The sequence below is a fragment of the Telmatherina bonti genome (genome assembly GCF_933228915.1).
Source record: "Telmatherina bonti genome assembly, chromosome: 2".
In the NCBI taxonomy this organism is placed as follows: domain Eukaryota; kingdom Metazoa; phylum Chordata; class Actinopteri; order Atheriniformes; family Telmatherinidae; genus Telmatherina; species Telmatherina bonti.
In genome coordinates this window covers 24,105,971-24,121,426 of record NC_136620.1, presented here as the reverse complement: position 1 = coordinate 24,121,426, position 15,456 = coordinate 24,105,971, and the positions used below count along the sequence as shown (strand labels likewise).

The 15,456-nt window shown below is 37.9% G+C and overlaps 2 protein-coding genes across 4 annotated transcripts in view; one reads left to right on the top strand and one right to left on the bottom strand.

Annotated features, from left to right (window-relative positions):
- The window catches only part of srpk2 (SRSF protein kinase 2), a 51,082-nt gene extending 44,901 nt beyond the window's left edge, over positions 1–6,181 (top strand). The window contains exons 14-16 of one of the 2 annotated variants that reach the window (XR_013771720.1): positions 103–195; positions 3,870–4,611; positions 4,696–6,181. Coding sequence is in view for 1 of the 2 variants with exons in the window: in XM_079258896.1 (XP_079115022.1) it covers positions 103–195; positions 3,870–4,054 (278 nt within the window). In the remaining variant the exon portion in view is untranslated. Of the gene's footprint in view, positions 1–102; positions 196–3,869 lie in introns of both variants that reach the window. The other variant, XM_079258896.1, reaches the window with a different exon arrangement.
- Positions 6,182–6,476: 295 nt separating this feature from the next.
- adck2 (aarF domain containing kinase 2) lies at positions 6,477–13,271 on the bottom strand. Of its 2 annotated transcripts, XR_013771496.1 has the most exons (9): positions 12,021–13,271; positions 10,939–11,085; positions 10,527–10,655; positions 10,323–10,418; positions 9,908–10,186; positions 9,502–9,630; positions 8,668–8,721; positions 7,704–7,899; positions 6,477–6,945 (listed from the first exon to the last, which is right to left on the bottom strand). XR_013771496.1 is itself a non-coding variant. In XM_079248769.1 (8 exons), exons 1-8 carry the CDS (start codon positions 12,903–12,905, stop codon positions 7,759–7,761), a joined length of 1,860 nt encoding a protein of 619 aa, XP_079104895.1. In that variant the 5' UTR covers positions 12,906–13,271; the 3' UTR covers positions 7,671–7,758. The 2 variants fall into 2 exon arrangements, 1 of the variants encoding a protein (XP_079104895.1); XM_079248769.1 differs by lacking the exon at positions 6,477–6,945 and having other exon boundaries at positions 7,671–7,899.
- Between the last annotated feature and the right edge of the window lie 2,185 nt (positions 13,272–15,456).

Genomic DNA, 15,456 nt, shown 5'->3' with positions numbered 1-15,456 from the left:
GTCAGTACCAAACAGCCAGTGTATGTGTGTGTGTTGACGTGTGTGCATGCTGTAACGCTGAACCGTGCCTGTTCCCTTTGTGATGCATGTGATGTTGGGCAGACCACATCGCTTTGATCATGGAGCTTCTTGGGAAGGTCCCACGCAAAGTGGTCGCTGCCGGGAAGTACAGCCGAGAGTTTTTCTCCAAGAAAGGTAAACGGCTCTGTGGACAGTGGCTGGTTAGGTGTAGGACTCGGCCAAATGGATAGCTGTATTTATTTTTTTTTATTTTATAGTGATCTTAGCAATGGTGACAAAAAAACCTGCATCAAATAGTGGTCATGACGTATTAAAGTTTACACACGCCGCTAAACGTTAAGAACGTTTCAGGTAAGTTTTTATTTACCGCCAAGATGAGCCCAAATATTCTGCACCTGACTGATTTTAAAAATGATAAAATTGATATTTTCCGATGTTGATATAATTAAAATCTATTCATTGTTGGGGTTTTCCATTTTTCCTGGATGCAAGAAAGTAATATGTTTTCACTGAACTATGTTGTCCAAACATATTTAACCTACATTTAATGGAAAAAATAGCTCAAGTTTAGAATTTTACCCAATTATCAATCTGCAGACACACACACTCCACATTTTTTTTTTTCCAGAAAGTGGACCTGATGCCAAGTTAAAAAACATTAGTTTATATTCAGTTGACTGGAGGGACACAGAGGTGGTTTTGCTGTGTTGTGTGATTATTTTTTATTTTTCTGTATAACATTATGATGTTCTGGACATATGTGTTCTTGCATTTAGATAATCTTGCTTGAACTCGCACCAGGATTGTGTTTGCCACTATGGCTGCTCTTTGTTAATGGCCTGCACAGGAATTAGCCTTCAAACTCGCTCAGTTTCGGTGAGATTTAACTTGAGCCACTTTGCTTCACTGTTTCATATGGATTTGTTCGTTTAACAATGAAAATGGACACGCAGAAGAATTTAATTGAAATTAAGAAGGAAACAATAAAACCTCTGGTAAATTTAATTTGCCACTGTTGCCTTTTATTTCTCTTGTTAAAGTATAAACATGGAGTAAAAAACCTCATGAAAAGTTAACCCTTTGTCATCCATTGTCAATAAGAAAAAACTGATCATGCGTCTTGGAAATGTTGACTTTCCATCAGACTTGATGGCAAATGTCTTCATATGTCACATCAGGCCAGAATGAGTTAACACAACTATGCTTCAGTATTTACACTATTTTCCACAAATTAAGACATTGGTTTCGAAATTGAATGTCTTTGATGCTCTATTAGTCGTACTAGCAGCCAAAAGTAGAGCATTTGGGCACGCTCTGCTTGCAGCTGAGATAGTTTAGATTTATTGTCAGCAGTGAGAAGATAACAATGGTGGAAAAAGCAAAGCAGCTGCTCATGTGGAAACTAAGAAAGCAGCTCTATGCTCCTTTACTGGTGGCTGTGCTTACTTAGTTGGTGTGTCACAACCAGCTGCACAGCTGAGCTTTTCCCTGAGAAACACTCCTGCAGAGAATAAAAGGATATATGATGGGCTTGTTGATGGTTCTTGGTAATGTTCCGGTTTGTTAAATTATGTCCAAAAAAGGGCAACTTAACAAGATAAAGTGTTTATTTTCTACGTGTTGAGCGTTTTAAAATTCAAATGTGGTGGGCAGGGTTTAGCAAAAGTAGCAGCATTACAGTTAAGTTATGTAACTGGTAGCTTAGTCAGTTCCTAAACAATACATGCATCAGGCTTCTCCTTAGCGTGCCACACTCCTCTTTGGCTCTGTTCAGCTATGAGCTTGGTAAGTGTATGAACCTGTGTCTGATACAGCTGATAACCCCTGCATGCTCTCATTTATTCACTTTTGAGTTTCACTGTTTCTCCTATCCTTTCTGCTCATATATTCTTCATAATGTGTCATGAGATCTGAATATTCTGCCTTTGATGTCGTCTTTCTCCACAGCCTGAGCCTGCACTTGACGTCTCAATGTTCACCCTTTTATCTCCTGATTTACCATTAATCCAGGCTGACTTTCTCACTCCGTCTCTCTGAGCCTCTACTGTCTGCCAAAAGCCTTCAGCTGTACAATACTGGCATGCAGCCATGTCACCCTTTTTTCATAATTCATACAGATTTTTATGTAAATCTAGATACTTATGACCTTTAAAAATGGACAAAATGTTTTAAAGAATTCAGATTGAAGGAATGTAGAGTGCACTATGTCGAGTAAAAAAGTAAATCTGTTAGGGCTCATGTTGTCATCAGAACTAACATCTGAAAACCGCATCTTAATGAATTTCTCATCCGACGGAACAGACATTTTGATAAACATATTTCTCTCCCCCATCTTATGCAGAGAAAAGGGGTTACCATGGTAGCTGTGGTTTGAACTGGACTTTCACTCCTGCTTGCTCCCGTCGTAAATCAGTCTTTCACACTGTCTTTCTTCTCTGTCAGATTTCTGCCCCCAGCCTGAGCTAACGAATAACATCTTCTTCTTCTCCATTACCTCTACATATTTGTCTACATCTGTCCAATCCTGTCATTGTGATTTTTTTTAGCAAAGACTTCTGTCATTAGAGCACTTCATTGTTTATCAAATCCTTAAATAAAAAGACGTGAAGTAATTAGTCAAACCAGCTGCCGTGTGGCTGGGGTGTGCACAATACTGACCAGTTCAGTACCCAATTATTATTATTATTATTTTTCTGGTAAATTAATCCATGTTTGTATTTGCTTGCTTGATTAAAATTTCTGCATCAACATTTTTTCTTTTCCTCTGTAAAAATCAACAGAGAAAAAAGGTAACTTTAGAGGTTTAAAATACATTGAAGCTCTGGAAAGATGTGAGTTAGATTGTTAAAAGGTCTGCACTTATGTTAGACCATTAGGCTAAAGATGGAGAAGCAAAAACTTCTTACTTCATCTCATTTAGTCTCACAGAGACTGAATTTTTATGGACAATCCCTGTAGGAATATTTCATCCCAAAAAAAGACAAGGAAAACAGATTATCTCATTTACTGCTCCTGTACAGTAACAGATCTACTCAGTTGGCTGCTGGTATGACTGTATAAAATAATTGGAATTGTAGATAAACATTATTTACTTTGCTTTCAAAAAATAAGGTATGGAGTGCGTTATGCTGAAGGATATAATATTTTTTAATGGTATAATGGCTGTGACTTCCTGCGTCTTCTGCATCATTTCACACCGGAACCTTCTTTAAAAAATGAGAAGCTTTGACTGCAACTAAAAACTTGTTCTGGATACCAGTACCAGCTCCAGCAGTTACACTAAAAGTCACATGTTTTAGACAACCAGCTGAATTAATTTTAAATTTTAAAAAAATCTGCTGTAATATTGGCTAAGATAATATGATGTTATCAACATTCAACCTATGTTACATAAGGTGTATTAATAACAGCAATATCTATGAATATTTTATTAAATGTTTTGAGAAAGCTTTAACTATATTTGTGGAAATGCCACTGCTTAGTTGTTCCAATTGTAATGCAGTGAGCATCACAAATTGATTCTTTTTTTTTTTTTTAAAGGTAAAATTATGCAATCAACATGGTCAAAGACCACAACACTTTTTCATTCATGCATAACTTCTGACTTCCCATTTATTCCTAATCATGCTGTAAAACATTACTGTCACATATTCTTAATGTTTTACTTGTTACATTAATTTATGAATTTTTTTTTTATTATTGCAACTTTATTATTACAACTTTTTGGAAAGAAGACAAAGAAAGAAATACCATTCTTATTTGTGTTTTGCGTGGATCAGCTGTTTAACCCTTTCTGCTCTCTGTTCTCCTCTGCCATCACTGACTCTGCTCCGTGTGACCCTCTGCAGGGGAGCTGCGGCATATAACCAAGCTGAAGCCATGGTCGCTGTTTGATGTGCTGGTGGAGAAGTATGGCTGGTCGCACGAAGATGCCGGACACTTCACTCACTTTCTTCTGCCCATGCTGGAGATGGTCCCCGAGAAGAGGGCCTCAGCCAGCGAATGCCTGAACCACCCCTGGCTCAACTCGTAGCCACAAACTCTGACCAGTCACCCCTTTCTCTTCTTTCCCCACAACCGTCAGTCCAAATATCACTCTCTGGTGGCAGCCTGCGGAACCACAACGTGGAGAAAAGCTGAAAACCAATAGATGAATATGTGAAACTCTTCCTTCCTGCCCCTTTCCACTCATCCATTATGTTCTAACCCGACTAGGCTTAACTCCTGACAATACGTCCTTTCTCCAGAGGAATGTAAAGACAAGCTCATGGAGATAACGCAGCAAAGCATATGGATCTTTATCTCCCATAAAGAATCCAATGATTTGAGGTTGGATGTTTCCCTCTCAATTAAAGGGACAATGCAGGCTCTGTGCTTTCTTTGTTTCTTCAGTTGTCGGGATGTCGGCCGTTCTGCTGCATCTCTCTTTCTAAATTAGCACTTTTTAGGATTCAGTCATGAGCCGATTCCAGCTGCTGATCCTCTCACTAACGTGAAAGTACAGTTAGCAAGCAGCCTTGTTGCACTGCTGATGGCCCAGAGCTCCATCTTCCATGACCACAACTAATCGAGGGCCTCAAAGACAAATGAGTGAGTATGTCATTTTGTGTGAGAATGAGCTTATGTGCCTGTGCTCAAGATCTGCCTACATAGATCCTTCACTTTTCTTTCCAGCCCAACCTAAACCTGGAAGAAGCACCTACTTCGGACTTAAAGTTTACACTCTGATTTCTTCCAAGAATCCAGTCCCAAAAAGCTTCTCTCACCCCACGTTACCCCTCCCCAACCCCCCTTGCTCTATCGTCCTGTCTGGGACCGCCTCAAAGGACTACATGAGGTGCATCCAACTAAAAGCTGCCATTCTAATAAACACAGACAGAAAAAGTGAGCAAATGAATAAGTTGAAAATAGAAACACAATCAGTTTTGAATATGGAGGAGATCCCTTGGTCTGTAAGGACTTATCCTAAATGCATGGAGCGACTGATGGATCGGCATGAAGGAATATGACAGATGAACATTTGAGACTTTTATTTGTACATTTTGTTGTTTTCATGACATCTCTTGGACTTTCCGTTAGGACATTTTTGTGCCCCCTCTGAGGATCGCCAATTTACAGTTTCCTTGTCAGCCTTTTGACATTCCTACATCCCGATCCGCTGCCTTTATTCCTGACTTTCTTTCCCAAAAACAATTCTATTCATTCCTACTGTGGCACGTTTACCAGATACGATTGGTACTATTCCCCTTATTTGCCCTTTAGAGGAACCCTTTTATCCCTGAGCCTCTCCAGAAAGGAGATGGTCACATGGAGGTTGCACTTGTCTTTGTAAATGTCCTTCAGGGATTTGAAACCTTTGTACATAGAACTGAGATTTGGCAACGCAAAAATGACCGTGGACAGCATTTCAACACAAAAGCATCATTCCCAAAAAAAGTAAAATAAATCATTCTGAGGCCATTGTTGGCAGAACTTGACTTCCTCTTGTATGTCCGGGGTTGGTCCAGGCAGCTACAGCTGGACCCCGGAGGAAACGCTTGAGACTGAACTGTGCTACCTGGTGGCTGAATGGGAGTACTGCATCGCCACACACCTCTGCTGCTCTCGGTGCCAACGCTCCAAGACGTTCCACTGTATCTCTCTACTTAATCTTTGTTTCTGTCACACACACACACCAAACTCAAATCATCACAATTAGTCCAGTTGCCTATTTTTCGCAATAAATTAAAAAAAAAGATGAGTATAAGTAAATGGTGAGATATTTTTAAAAACTATTTAATTCATGAAAAATATAGGAATTAAAAGAAAACAACTTTTCTCTGGTTGTTGTGACCGTGACAAAAAATGTCTTATACTGAGGTGATTGTGTTTGTCTGTTAGAGATGTTTTTTTTTTGTTTGTTTGTTTTTTTCATTGTTACTACTGTTATTTTTGAAAGTTTTATTTTTTTTTCTACACTGTCATCAGCGCTCCCCCTCTTTACTTGAACAGTGCTGCTCTGATTGAGCTGGACTCTTGATGGTGATGGGGAAAAAAAGAAAAGGTTCTGCAATAAAGGGTATGTGATGTTTTGGCTTTTTATTTTTTTCCCCCTTTTATTTTCTTTATTTTATTTTTCTCACCAAAACCACCTGATCTCACTTGTTCAGCCATGCTGACTGTTCTTCCTGATGACATTGACAAACTCGCGTCTTGTCTGTGTTTTTCATTGACAGATTTAATAAAATTGTAAATGAATGGATGCAGTGCCTTTGATGTAATGAATTTTTCTCCTTTTAAAAGCACCTTTGAGGTTACAGACCTTGGAGTTAAAAAGAAAAAAGAAACAAAGACAATTTTAGGAATGATTCCCTTTTATTGATGTCAATAATCAGCGTTCCCACCATATAAGAGAGTTAAAATACAATAATCAGCTGTCCGATGTAGTGCATGAGAACAAATGTTATTGTACACATTGTGATACACACTAAAACAAAAACGGTTGCATTAAACATTTCCTAAGATGCAATAAAAGACATCCTGAGATTAACATTAGTCTTTAAAAGTAAAAATACATTTTTAAAAGTATAAACTATAGATTCTAGGTAAATTTTATCTTCTAAACACTACAGTCATGGTCTCTGGGTGAAACATTAATGGAATCATTTTCCAACACTCAATACACTGAAAGAAGTGCTTTATGTAAAGCACATATGAGATGACCGTACTGGAGATGAGTTATATGGGTGAAGTGTTCATCCTTCCTCCAGACTACAGAAGACAAAACTCTAAAATAAAACGTAAAAAGTAGATACATCCACCAAACTAAAAACACAATGATGTCATAGATATTGCCGAAATGTAAAGGAAATGCTTTGTGATCCATGCTGGAATACTGCACTGCAATCCTGAAGACACCTGGTTGCCATGACATTAGTATGGTAGCTGAGAAGTTCAAAACACATTAACAGCAAAAATTACATTTAGAAAGAACATTTGCAGTTTATAAGACACATTAAAAATCTACATTTAAGGAAGAAAATTCACAAACTATTAAGCACTGATACAATTGTTAAGGCAAATCTACCAGTGGTAAAACACAAATACAAATCCTGAAACAAATGATTAAAGACACTGTGTATGGAAAGGGAATGTCCCAAATACCAGAAGGCACCCAGCAATGATCTCATTATGTAGTTCAAACAAATCATTTGTAGTTTGGCTACATGCCACAAATGAGTGGTGGTTCTTTGAAGACAAACTGCACAGAAAGTGTTTCACATAAAAGTTCTAGAGACTACTACAAATCATGTCTTTCAACTACAAGATGAGGTCATCTCTCGGTCACTTCTGGTATTTAAGACTTTCCCTTTCCAGTAAGAGGTTGAGATTCTTTTCATTTTGTGTAGGATTTGTGTTTGTGAGCTTCCATTTGCTGATTTGTATCATTAATCACACAAGTATTTAATATTTTGCCATTTTTTTCCTAAAATGTAGATTTGTATTTAAATATACTAATGTGTTTTATTAAATATACATTTGTTTTAAAAAATGTTGATGTGTAACCAAAGTCAAATTTTCTTCTTGAATTTGACTTTGCTGGTGTTTTGAAATGTAAATCTGTTTTTGTATTTCTTGTAATTTGTACATTAGGGAGACATACACATGAGTTCTAAGTGCACAGTGCTTGTGAGTACACTTACTGTGTAAGTGCCTGTGTGTGAACAATTAGTTTTTCCTCAGATGTGTTTGCGTACATCAGAGCAGTGAGGTACAGTTCTTCAGCAGCAGGGGTTTGGCCAAATCCAGGATGTCAAGATTGGGGTCCAGTGACCTACCCAGACCCTCCAGCACCATGATGGCAAACACAATGGAGGCAAAGTTACTCTCCAGCTTGACCTTTAAAAAACAAAACAAAACAAAAAAACAGAAATAAAGAGAGGACCACCTACATCAGACAACCACCTACATTTAGTGAATTTCCCTTTGGGGATTAATAAAGTATTTTTCATTTCATTCATTTCATCAATGAGAAATTTAATTAAACCAGGGAGTTGAAATGCACTGATTCCATTCCATTGTTGGGTATCGGCATGTTGCCCAGTATGAAAACATAACGTAATTTCTTTATTTAAAAAATGAAATAAAAATACAAGACGTCTATTGACAACTAGCACACTAACATTTCTTGAAAATGACTAACTTTACCTGAATAACATGACAAATGTTTACATTTCTCAGCTAAATTTAAATCAACCTTTTTTCTTAGGGTCGTCTTAAATTACAACTTCTCATGTCATTTCAAGCCTGATGCAGCAGCAGGTGTCCTAGCAGGGATATCTAGCAATTTCTCAAATATCTTTTCTCTGCTATTTGATTTGTTAACAACTAGTTAGCACACCACAAACAGCAATGGCTCAGTTAGAACCTGTTATTAAGCTCCACAATACAGAACCACAAGCTAAAGCTTCTGTTTACAGCTCATTGAATCAGTACGATTAAAACAAAATTGTATTCAGAGTTGGTTTTGAGTTTGTATTTAGGCAACATAAGGCAGGTTTATCTGTATAGCCTATTTCATTTACAAGACTGACAAGAGATTTATGGAATACCCAAAAATATATACTCATTTAGCTTAAAATAAATACAAACTGGTGATGTTTTTACCTTGTGCTTGATAATTAGGCCAAAGACCCTGGAGAGCAAGTCTGCTACTTGAATCTAGAAACAAAAAGAAAAAAAAAACACTTGGATAGTAATTGTTGAGCACAGAAATAGTAAAAGTAAAGCTGGTATTATTAATGACAATATCAATAATCCATGCATAACGCCGTCAAACTGCTAGGCTTCCACTTATAACATCACTGACAGGTTAGACTTGTAAATACCTCCAATTATTGGATTTTTATTTGGCAAACATAAAAGATTCTTGCAGTGTGATACTGAAATTCTAAATAAGTTGGAACATTGGGCAAAATATTACTGAAAACAAAACACAGTGATTTGCATATCATTTTAACCTATATTATTTTAATGCACTACAAACTGTGTTTAATTCACACTTTTTCATTATTCATGGGGATGCAGAATAGGACTAAAGTGAATTATAAAATCAGGCACTTACTGGATCATAACACAAGGCAAGAGGAAGACTGATTCAAAGCAAATGCATGCCAGAGTGTATTATAATAAAATTACCAATAAAACAAACTCAAACACTCCTGTTGTTAGTCAGTGTGTATTTCAGTACTGTTTTTTTTTTTTTTTTTAAATTTTATTTCTTATCTTTTAAGAAGTATCTGGTGTTAAATCATGTCATAATTCATTTCCTTGAATATAATTTCTTCTAATATTGCTCTATATGTGAACCCCAGGGAGACTAATCAGGATTCTTTACACAAATAATTACAGATTAGCTGACAAGGAGAGAACTTAATGTTCTTTTTACTCTAATCACATTCATTGTAATCAAAAACCGGCATCACACACACAAATCCGTACCTTCCCCAGAGACAGGGTGTTGCTGACAGCATGATCAACCAGCTCGGCCATTTCCTTCTTAAACTGAGGCACATCTTGGCACTCATGAGCTCGTGCATGATTCAGAATCAACTCTGCCACGCGCTCACCCTGTAAAATGATCAAATCACAATTGTTCTCTCTGCATTACATTTACTTTTGTTTTATATTTTTCCCATTACTAAAGGATTTTGAGAGGATTTGAGTGTTTATGGTAACTTCATTATTGAGCTTTAAGATTTAAATTCAATGAAAATCTTATGAACAGTTTAAATATAAAACTAGTTCAAAGCCCCATCATTATTGATGCGATGATGGTATTTATGGGCATTGATTCCACCATAGTTCAACATGGGAACTTAATACACACACCTATAACTCTTTTTACCTGACGCAGCACCACAGCAGTGAAGACGGCCTTGAAGTTGGCGAGGTCATGTTCACTGAGCTGGGCTACAATGCCAGCATCCAGGAGCACCAGTTGTAGAGGACACGGATCTGGTCTGACACTGACCACCACTGTATCCCACAAGTCAGTGAGGGTGGTTTTCCCACGGTGCTCCACTGAGATACTAGCCACATCAGAAGAACCAGAAAGAGGCCCCCGACATTGAACCAAAATGTTGCCAGGATGGAGATCACCATGGACAAAGTTATCGACAAAAACCTAGACAAAGGTGAATATTAACATGACTGGTCAACGTTCTGAAGCAGGAAGAAGATACATCTAGTTTAAGTGGTATAATATAATACACGTTTTCAAATGTACACAATCACATGAACAAATACTTTTTGTATCTTACCATTTTTAAAAGAGTATCAACTCCCATTCTGGCTATTTTCTGCTTCACTTCCATAGGAATCTCAGAGCTCAGGTAGTTAGAAATAGGCTCACTCTCCTAAAAAATGTAAATTAAAAATAAATTAATATGGCTTTTTTTTTTTTTTTTTTTTTTTTTTTTAACTTAATTGAATGTTGCCTCCAAACCTTCAGTTACTGTACTCACTTCAAATGTTTCCACTAAAATGTTTCTGGTGACAAATGGTCGTAACGGAGTTGGGAACTTGACATGATCAACATCACGGAAGTTTTCTCTGAATAGTTCCATGTTTCTGGCCTCGAATCGGAGGTCAATCTTTTAAAAAACAAAACAAATACAAAAAAAAAAGACTTCAACATTAAAAAATAGTTCACTTAGCTCAGCGAAATTATCAGGAACCTTCAGCTACCTTTCCATGAAATTATATTTGTTTTAAAAAAAACATACTTTTGCATTTTTCTTTTTTTTTTATGTATTCAAAGTGATAACATTGTTAATACACATAACTATTTCGGCAGTAAAATTTAAGATAGCTTATGTGATTTTAATCTATAAAATGTGTTTATAGTTACACAGTGCGAGTTAAACAAGAGCCTACCTGTTTGGTCATTAGCTTCTCAAACTCTTCAACAACTTCAAACATACTGAGCCATTTGAGTCCAGGCAGGCAGTGCAGAAGCCAGCTCCCCGTTTTCATTAGCAACAGATCTATCTCCACCTGCCTCCTTACACCTGGATGGACCACCTTAAATACATATTTGAAAAAAAATAATATTACAGCATCATATCCTTCACAATTCCTGATCTGGTTCAGGTCCTACTGTGAAGGCTGGAGTTATTTTGTTACAATTGGCAGTTATGAATCTGAATGAGTGGCCATGGCTTGTGGAGTCCCCCAGGGATCAGTCCACAGACTTCTTTTGTTCAACTTGTACATAGTCTCTTGGGGTCAAATATAACAGAAATTTACAATGAATTATCACAGTTAGGCAGATGATACACTACTTTATGTGTCTTTGTTGCCAGACAACTGAGGTGGAGTTTAATAGATTTCTTGTGTCAAGTGTTTTGGAGCAAATAAACACCTGGATGAAAGAGAATTTCCTACAATCAAATGAAGACGAAAGTGAGATTATTATATTGGGTAGCAAAGAAAATAGGGTCAGCGTTGGTAAACAACTGGGGTTGACAACAAGCCACATCAAAGCTGTCACTAAGAAGCTTTTTACCAACCAGAAAGACCAGTAGAAGCTCACTTATGGGTTAATTTCCAGAAGAATACTGTAAATGGTCTTTTAACAGGACTTTGTTAAGAGAGGATTATATTACCATACCAGTTTAAAATGTTTACACCAGCTTCCAGTTAGTCAGAGGACAGATTTTAAAACCCTGCTGATTGTTTACATATCCCCGAATGGCTCGGGCCCAGAACACATCTGTCATATCTTCAGAGAATATTAATGTAGCAGAGCTTTTCGATCCAAGGACTCATATCAACTAGTTCAGACATGAATCCAGACTAAACATGGAGAAAAGCATTTGCAGCAAACAACCATCTGTAATGCCTTTAATGTTTTATGTCAAGCACTTTGAATTGTCTTACATATGAAATGTGCTACACAGAAAAACTTGCCTTGCCTCCAATTCATGCAGGTGTGTGTGTGGGATTATGAGACTAACCTTGATTGCCACCGGGATGAGACGCTCCTCCTCAGTGCTACTCTCTTCATGCAACCCATCTGGACGATTTCTCTCCTCACAGCCTACCTCATTCTTATAACCTCTCCAGAGATGTTGAATACTGTTTGCTACTCCTCTCAAACCAGGGATCTCCCAGGCTTCTAGCAAGTCTTCTTTCTCCATCTCCTCTATTACTGACAGGAAAGCTGGGTCCTCTACCTGGGCCATCTTGGCCCAGCCTCTGTATACCTGGGCAATGCATCCCGAACCCACAGGTTCTTTGCTCTCAAATACCAACATCCCTCTCCAGCCCTCTCCAAAAGCTCTCCGAAGACACTGTTTAGTGTGGGCCCAGGAGTGAGGCCGCACCTTGACATGTAGCCTGGAGAAGCGGTCACAAAACTCTTGAGAGAAGATGTCTCGCCTGGTGCTGGCCCACTGTCCCAGCTTGATGAAAGTAGGACCTGAAGTTTCAGTCACCCACAGCAAAGCATCCAGCCAATATGATGCAAACTTGGATGACATTAGAGCCAAAGGGGAAAGGAGAAGAAGGGGACCAAATTTGAGGAGTAGAATCAATGCACGGAAACTGAGGCGAATGAAAAACATGAATTTGTGGACTTGGACTTTTGCAAGAGACTTTCTGTTCGGGGCCTGGGTCGGTAGTATCGCTTCCTGGCATGTGGCTGTACATGATGCTACTTTGACAGCACCCCAACACAACAGTGTAACCTTGGGTACTTGGCTTAAAATCTGCCCTCTTTTAACAAAACATGTGTTCCGGTTCTGCATCAATCTCAGTCTGGCAAAAGAGTTCATTTTTTGCAGTGTGTACCTCAAGTTAAGAAGGGCTCCTTTCGCTCCAAAAGCCATCATGGTCATCATGTCTTACTGCTGTGGTCTCAGTCCAAAAGGTGAATTAGTCCACATGTGTTTGTTTTGCAGTGCGAAACAAAATGATGCAAAATCATAACTAGGACTCTAAACGAGGAACAGCGTGCGATGTCCATCTAAATATCTGCGAGTTTAATGTAGGTATCCCACATGAGATTAAACCTGCAGCCCCGTTAAAAGTTGCATTTGAATAATTGCAGGAATATTTCTGTATTTTTCAGTAAAGTCAGGGCGTAACGACGCAATGCAGTAGCTGTGTTTTCCTGGACTAGACTTTCCGGGCATTAAATGGCTTCTACTCCCACTGTGGACAAACGACACGTTTCACGGTTCAGCTGGTCTAACCGTACCATCTAAAAATATCATTCATTTCCACCGAGAGAAATATCGTCCATGACAACACTGCAATGACAGCTTGCTTCCGGGTGTGACGACGCTCCCACAAAGTCACATGACTTCGTCTTAAAGACGCACGATGGAAGGCGTCGACCAGTGAGAGCACTGTGGCGTCGACAAAAGGTTCATGGCTCAAATTCCGAGTGAGGGAAAATCAATATGTCCTAGACTTGAATAAACAAACAAATAAATAAATAAATAAATAAAACATTATGATTATCATTGGAAGCAGAAAATACCTTGGAGGTAATGGCTGCTGGCAGGAATATTCTCTGGTACTTTTCTCTCTTGCATTGGACTTAATGATGCCTCACAATGAACACTCAACTTTGGTTTCTACACTGGGTTGTTAAGAAGATATAGTCATCTTTTGCTTTTCACAGTGTATACAGTATTGTTAACAACATACTTCATAATATGCCATCATAATATCTTATAATATACGAATACAGTATAGTTTAACATAATGCACTGCATAATAGAACTAACAGCAGTGCTATACAATGACAATAATAAATATACTAATAATTGTTATATTCCAAGTTGTCCACGCCATCTCACCTGGCATTATCACATCCACCATTATTATACCATTGCATGCCCAATAATCTATAATAAAAAAATAAAAAAAAAACCAAACCATTTAGGCCTGTACAGCAATTTCCCTCTCTGAAACCATGGGAAGGAAACATCCCATGAAACATCTGTGAGTTAAGAAGTGGACTATTTAATCCTAATTTAAATTTCTTTTAACATTATATGGTGTTTAAAATGTCCTTGTTTATATATTTAGTCAATGTTTGTTTCCCTAAGGACAATATGAAACCCAGCTGAGTGATGTATTAATGAGGTAGGCTATAGGTATTAATTCAACACTGCTCATTGACCTTTAATCACTCATTGTTAAAGGATTTCTTTTCACCGCCCTTGGCGGAGGTTTGCGCTCTCCGAGTGCTTTTCTAGTTACTAGCTTGTTTCCGGTTTTATTTTGTAGTTTAACTTTTGTACTTGTGTATTCTCTTTGCTGTACTTCCTTTACACCATCAACACTCATTGTTAATTGTCTAAGTTCCTTTACCTTTTGTTAATAAATGGCCTCCCGCTTAGTTTTATTTATTCGTGTTACTGTCTTGCTTCTACCTCGTCAGTCCTACATTTTGGACCCCATTCGTTGTTTCTGCTTCACTATCCATGACAGAACTTGCACAAGTTAGGGTGTTGCATTAGCAACAATGACAACACGGACAAATCACGAACTTGATGAAACTGCAAAACATATTCCAGCCTTGTAACATCTTGGAAGTGGGCGGTTTGGACTTTTCAAAGAGACGTGATATGTGGTTTATCATTGAGTCAACAATAACTGATTCATAGTCTATAAACACGTGTGACGTTAACTTTGACCGGAGAGAATTTTCTACATCCTTAAACACATTTATAAAAATTTCGTCGACTTTCTTTAGGTCTGGAGAAAACATTTCATCCACATCAAGTCCTCTCAATACCCTATTAAGGATTCGCTTTGAAATTCTCATTGTCGACTTTTCTGACATGTTACAAGCATCCAAAATTTTCACAGCGAGAACACTGACAAACATACTGAGGTCACTGTTGTCATCAGTGCATGAAACGTATGCAATACTCGGGTTTTCGTCGAAAGTGACACGTTTCTTTGGTGGTTTTATCGCGTCGAACGTGGTCTGGGTTTCCTTATCGAGCATAATTTTAGGTGTCACCATCCTGACAATGTAAAGAAAAATGGTTGCGTTCTGAAGGTAGCAATCTTTATAATATGGTATTACGTCACAAAGGTAAAGTCTCCTTTCAAAAGTCTTCTGCGTGACGTCACATTCTTCAACGTATTCTTTAGTATATTTTAGACTAGGACATGCGCATTCTATTTCTTTTTCTTTTTTTAATTCTTTTTTTTTTTTTTTTTTAAATAAATACTTTTTTTTAAGGCGCATTCTATATTGATTAATTAATTTAGGTTGGGCAGTGATGCAAGGTACCCTGGTTTTGATATTTTGTACATGTCAAAGCGTTGTCCATTATTTTCAGCAGCTTGCAGGCTTGCTGAAAAACAAATTCCTGCAGCAAAATGGTCCTGGACCACAGCACAGAGCCAACTTTCCAGCATGTTTGT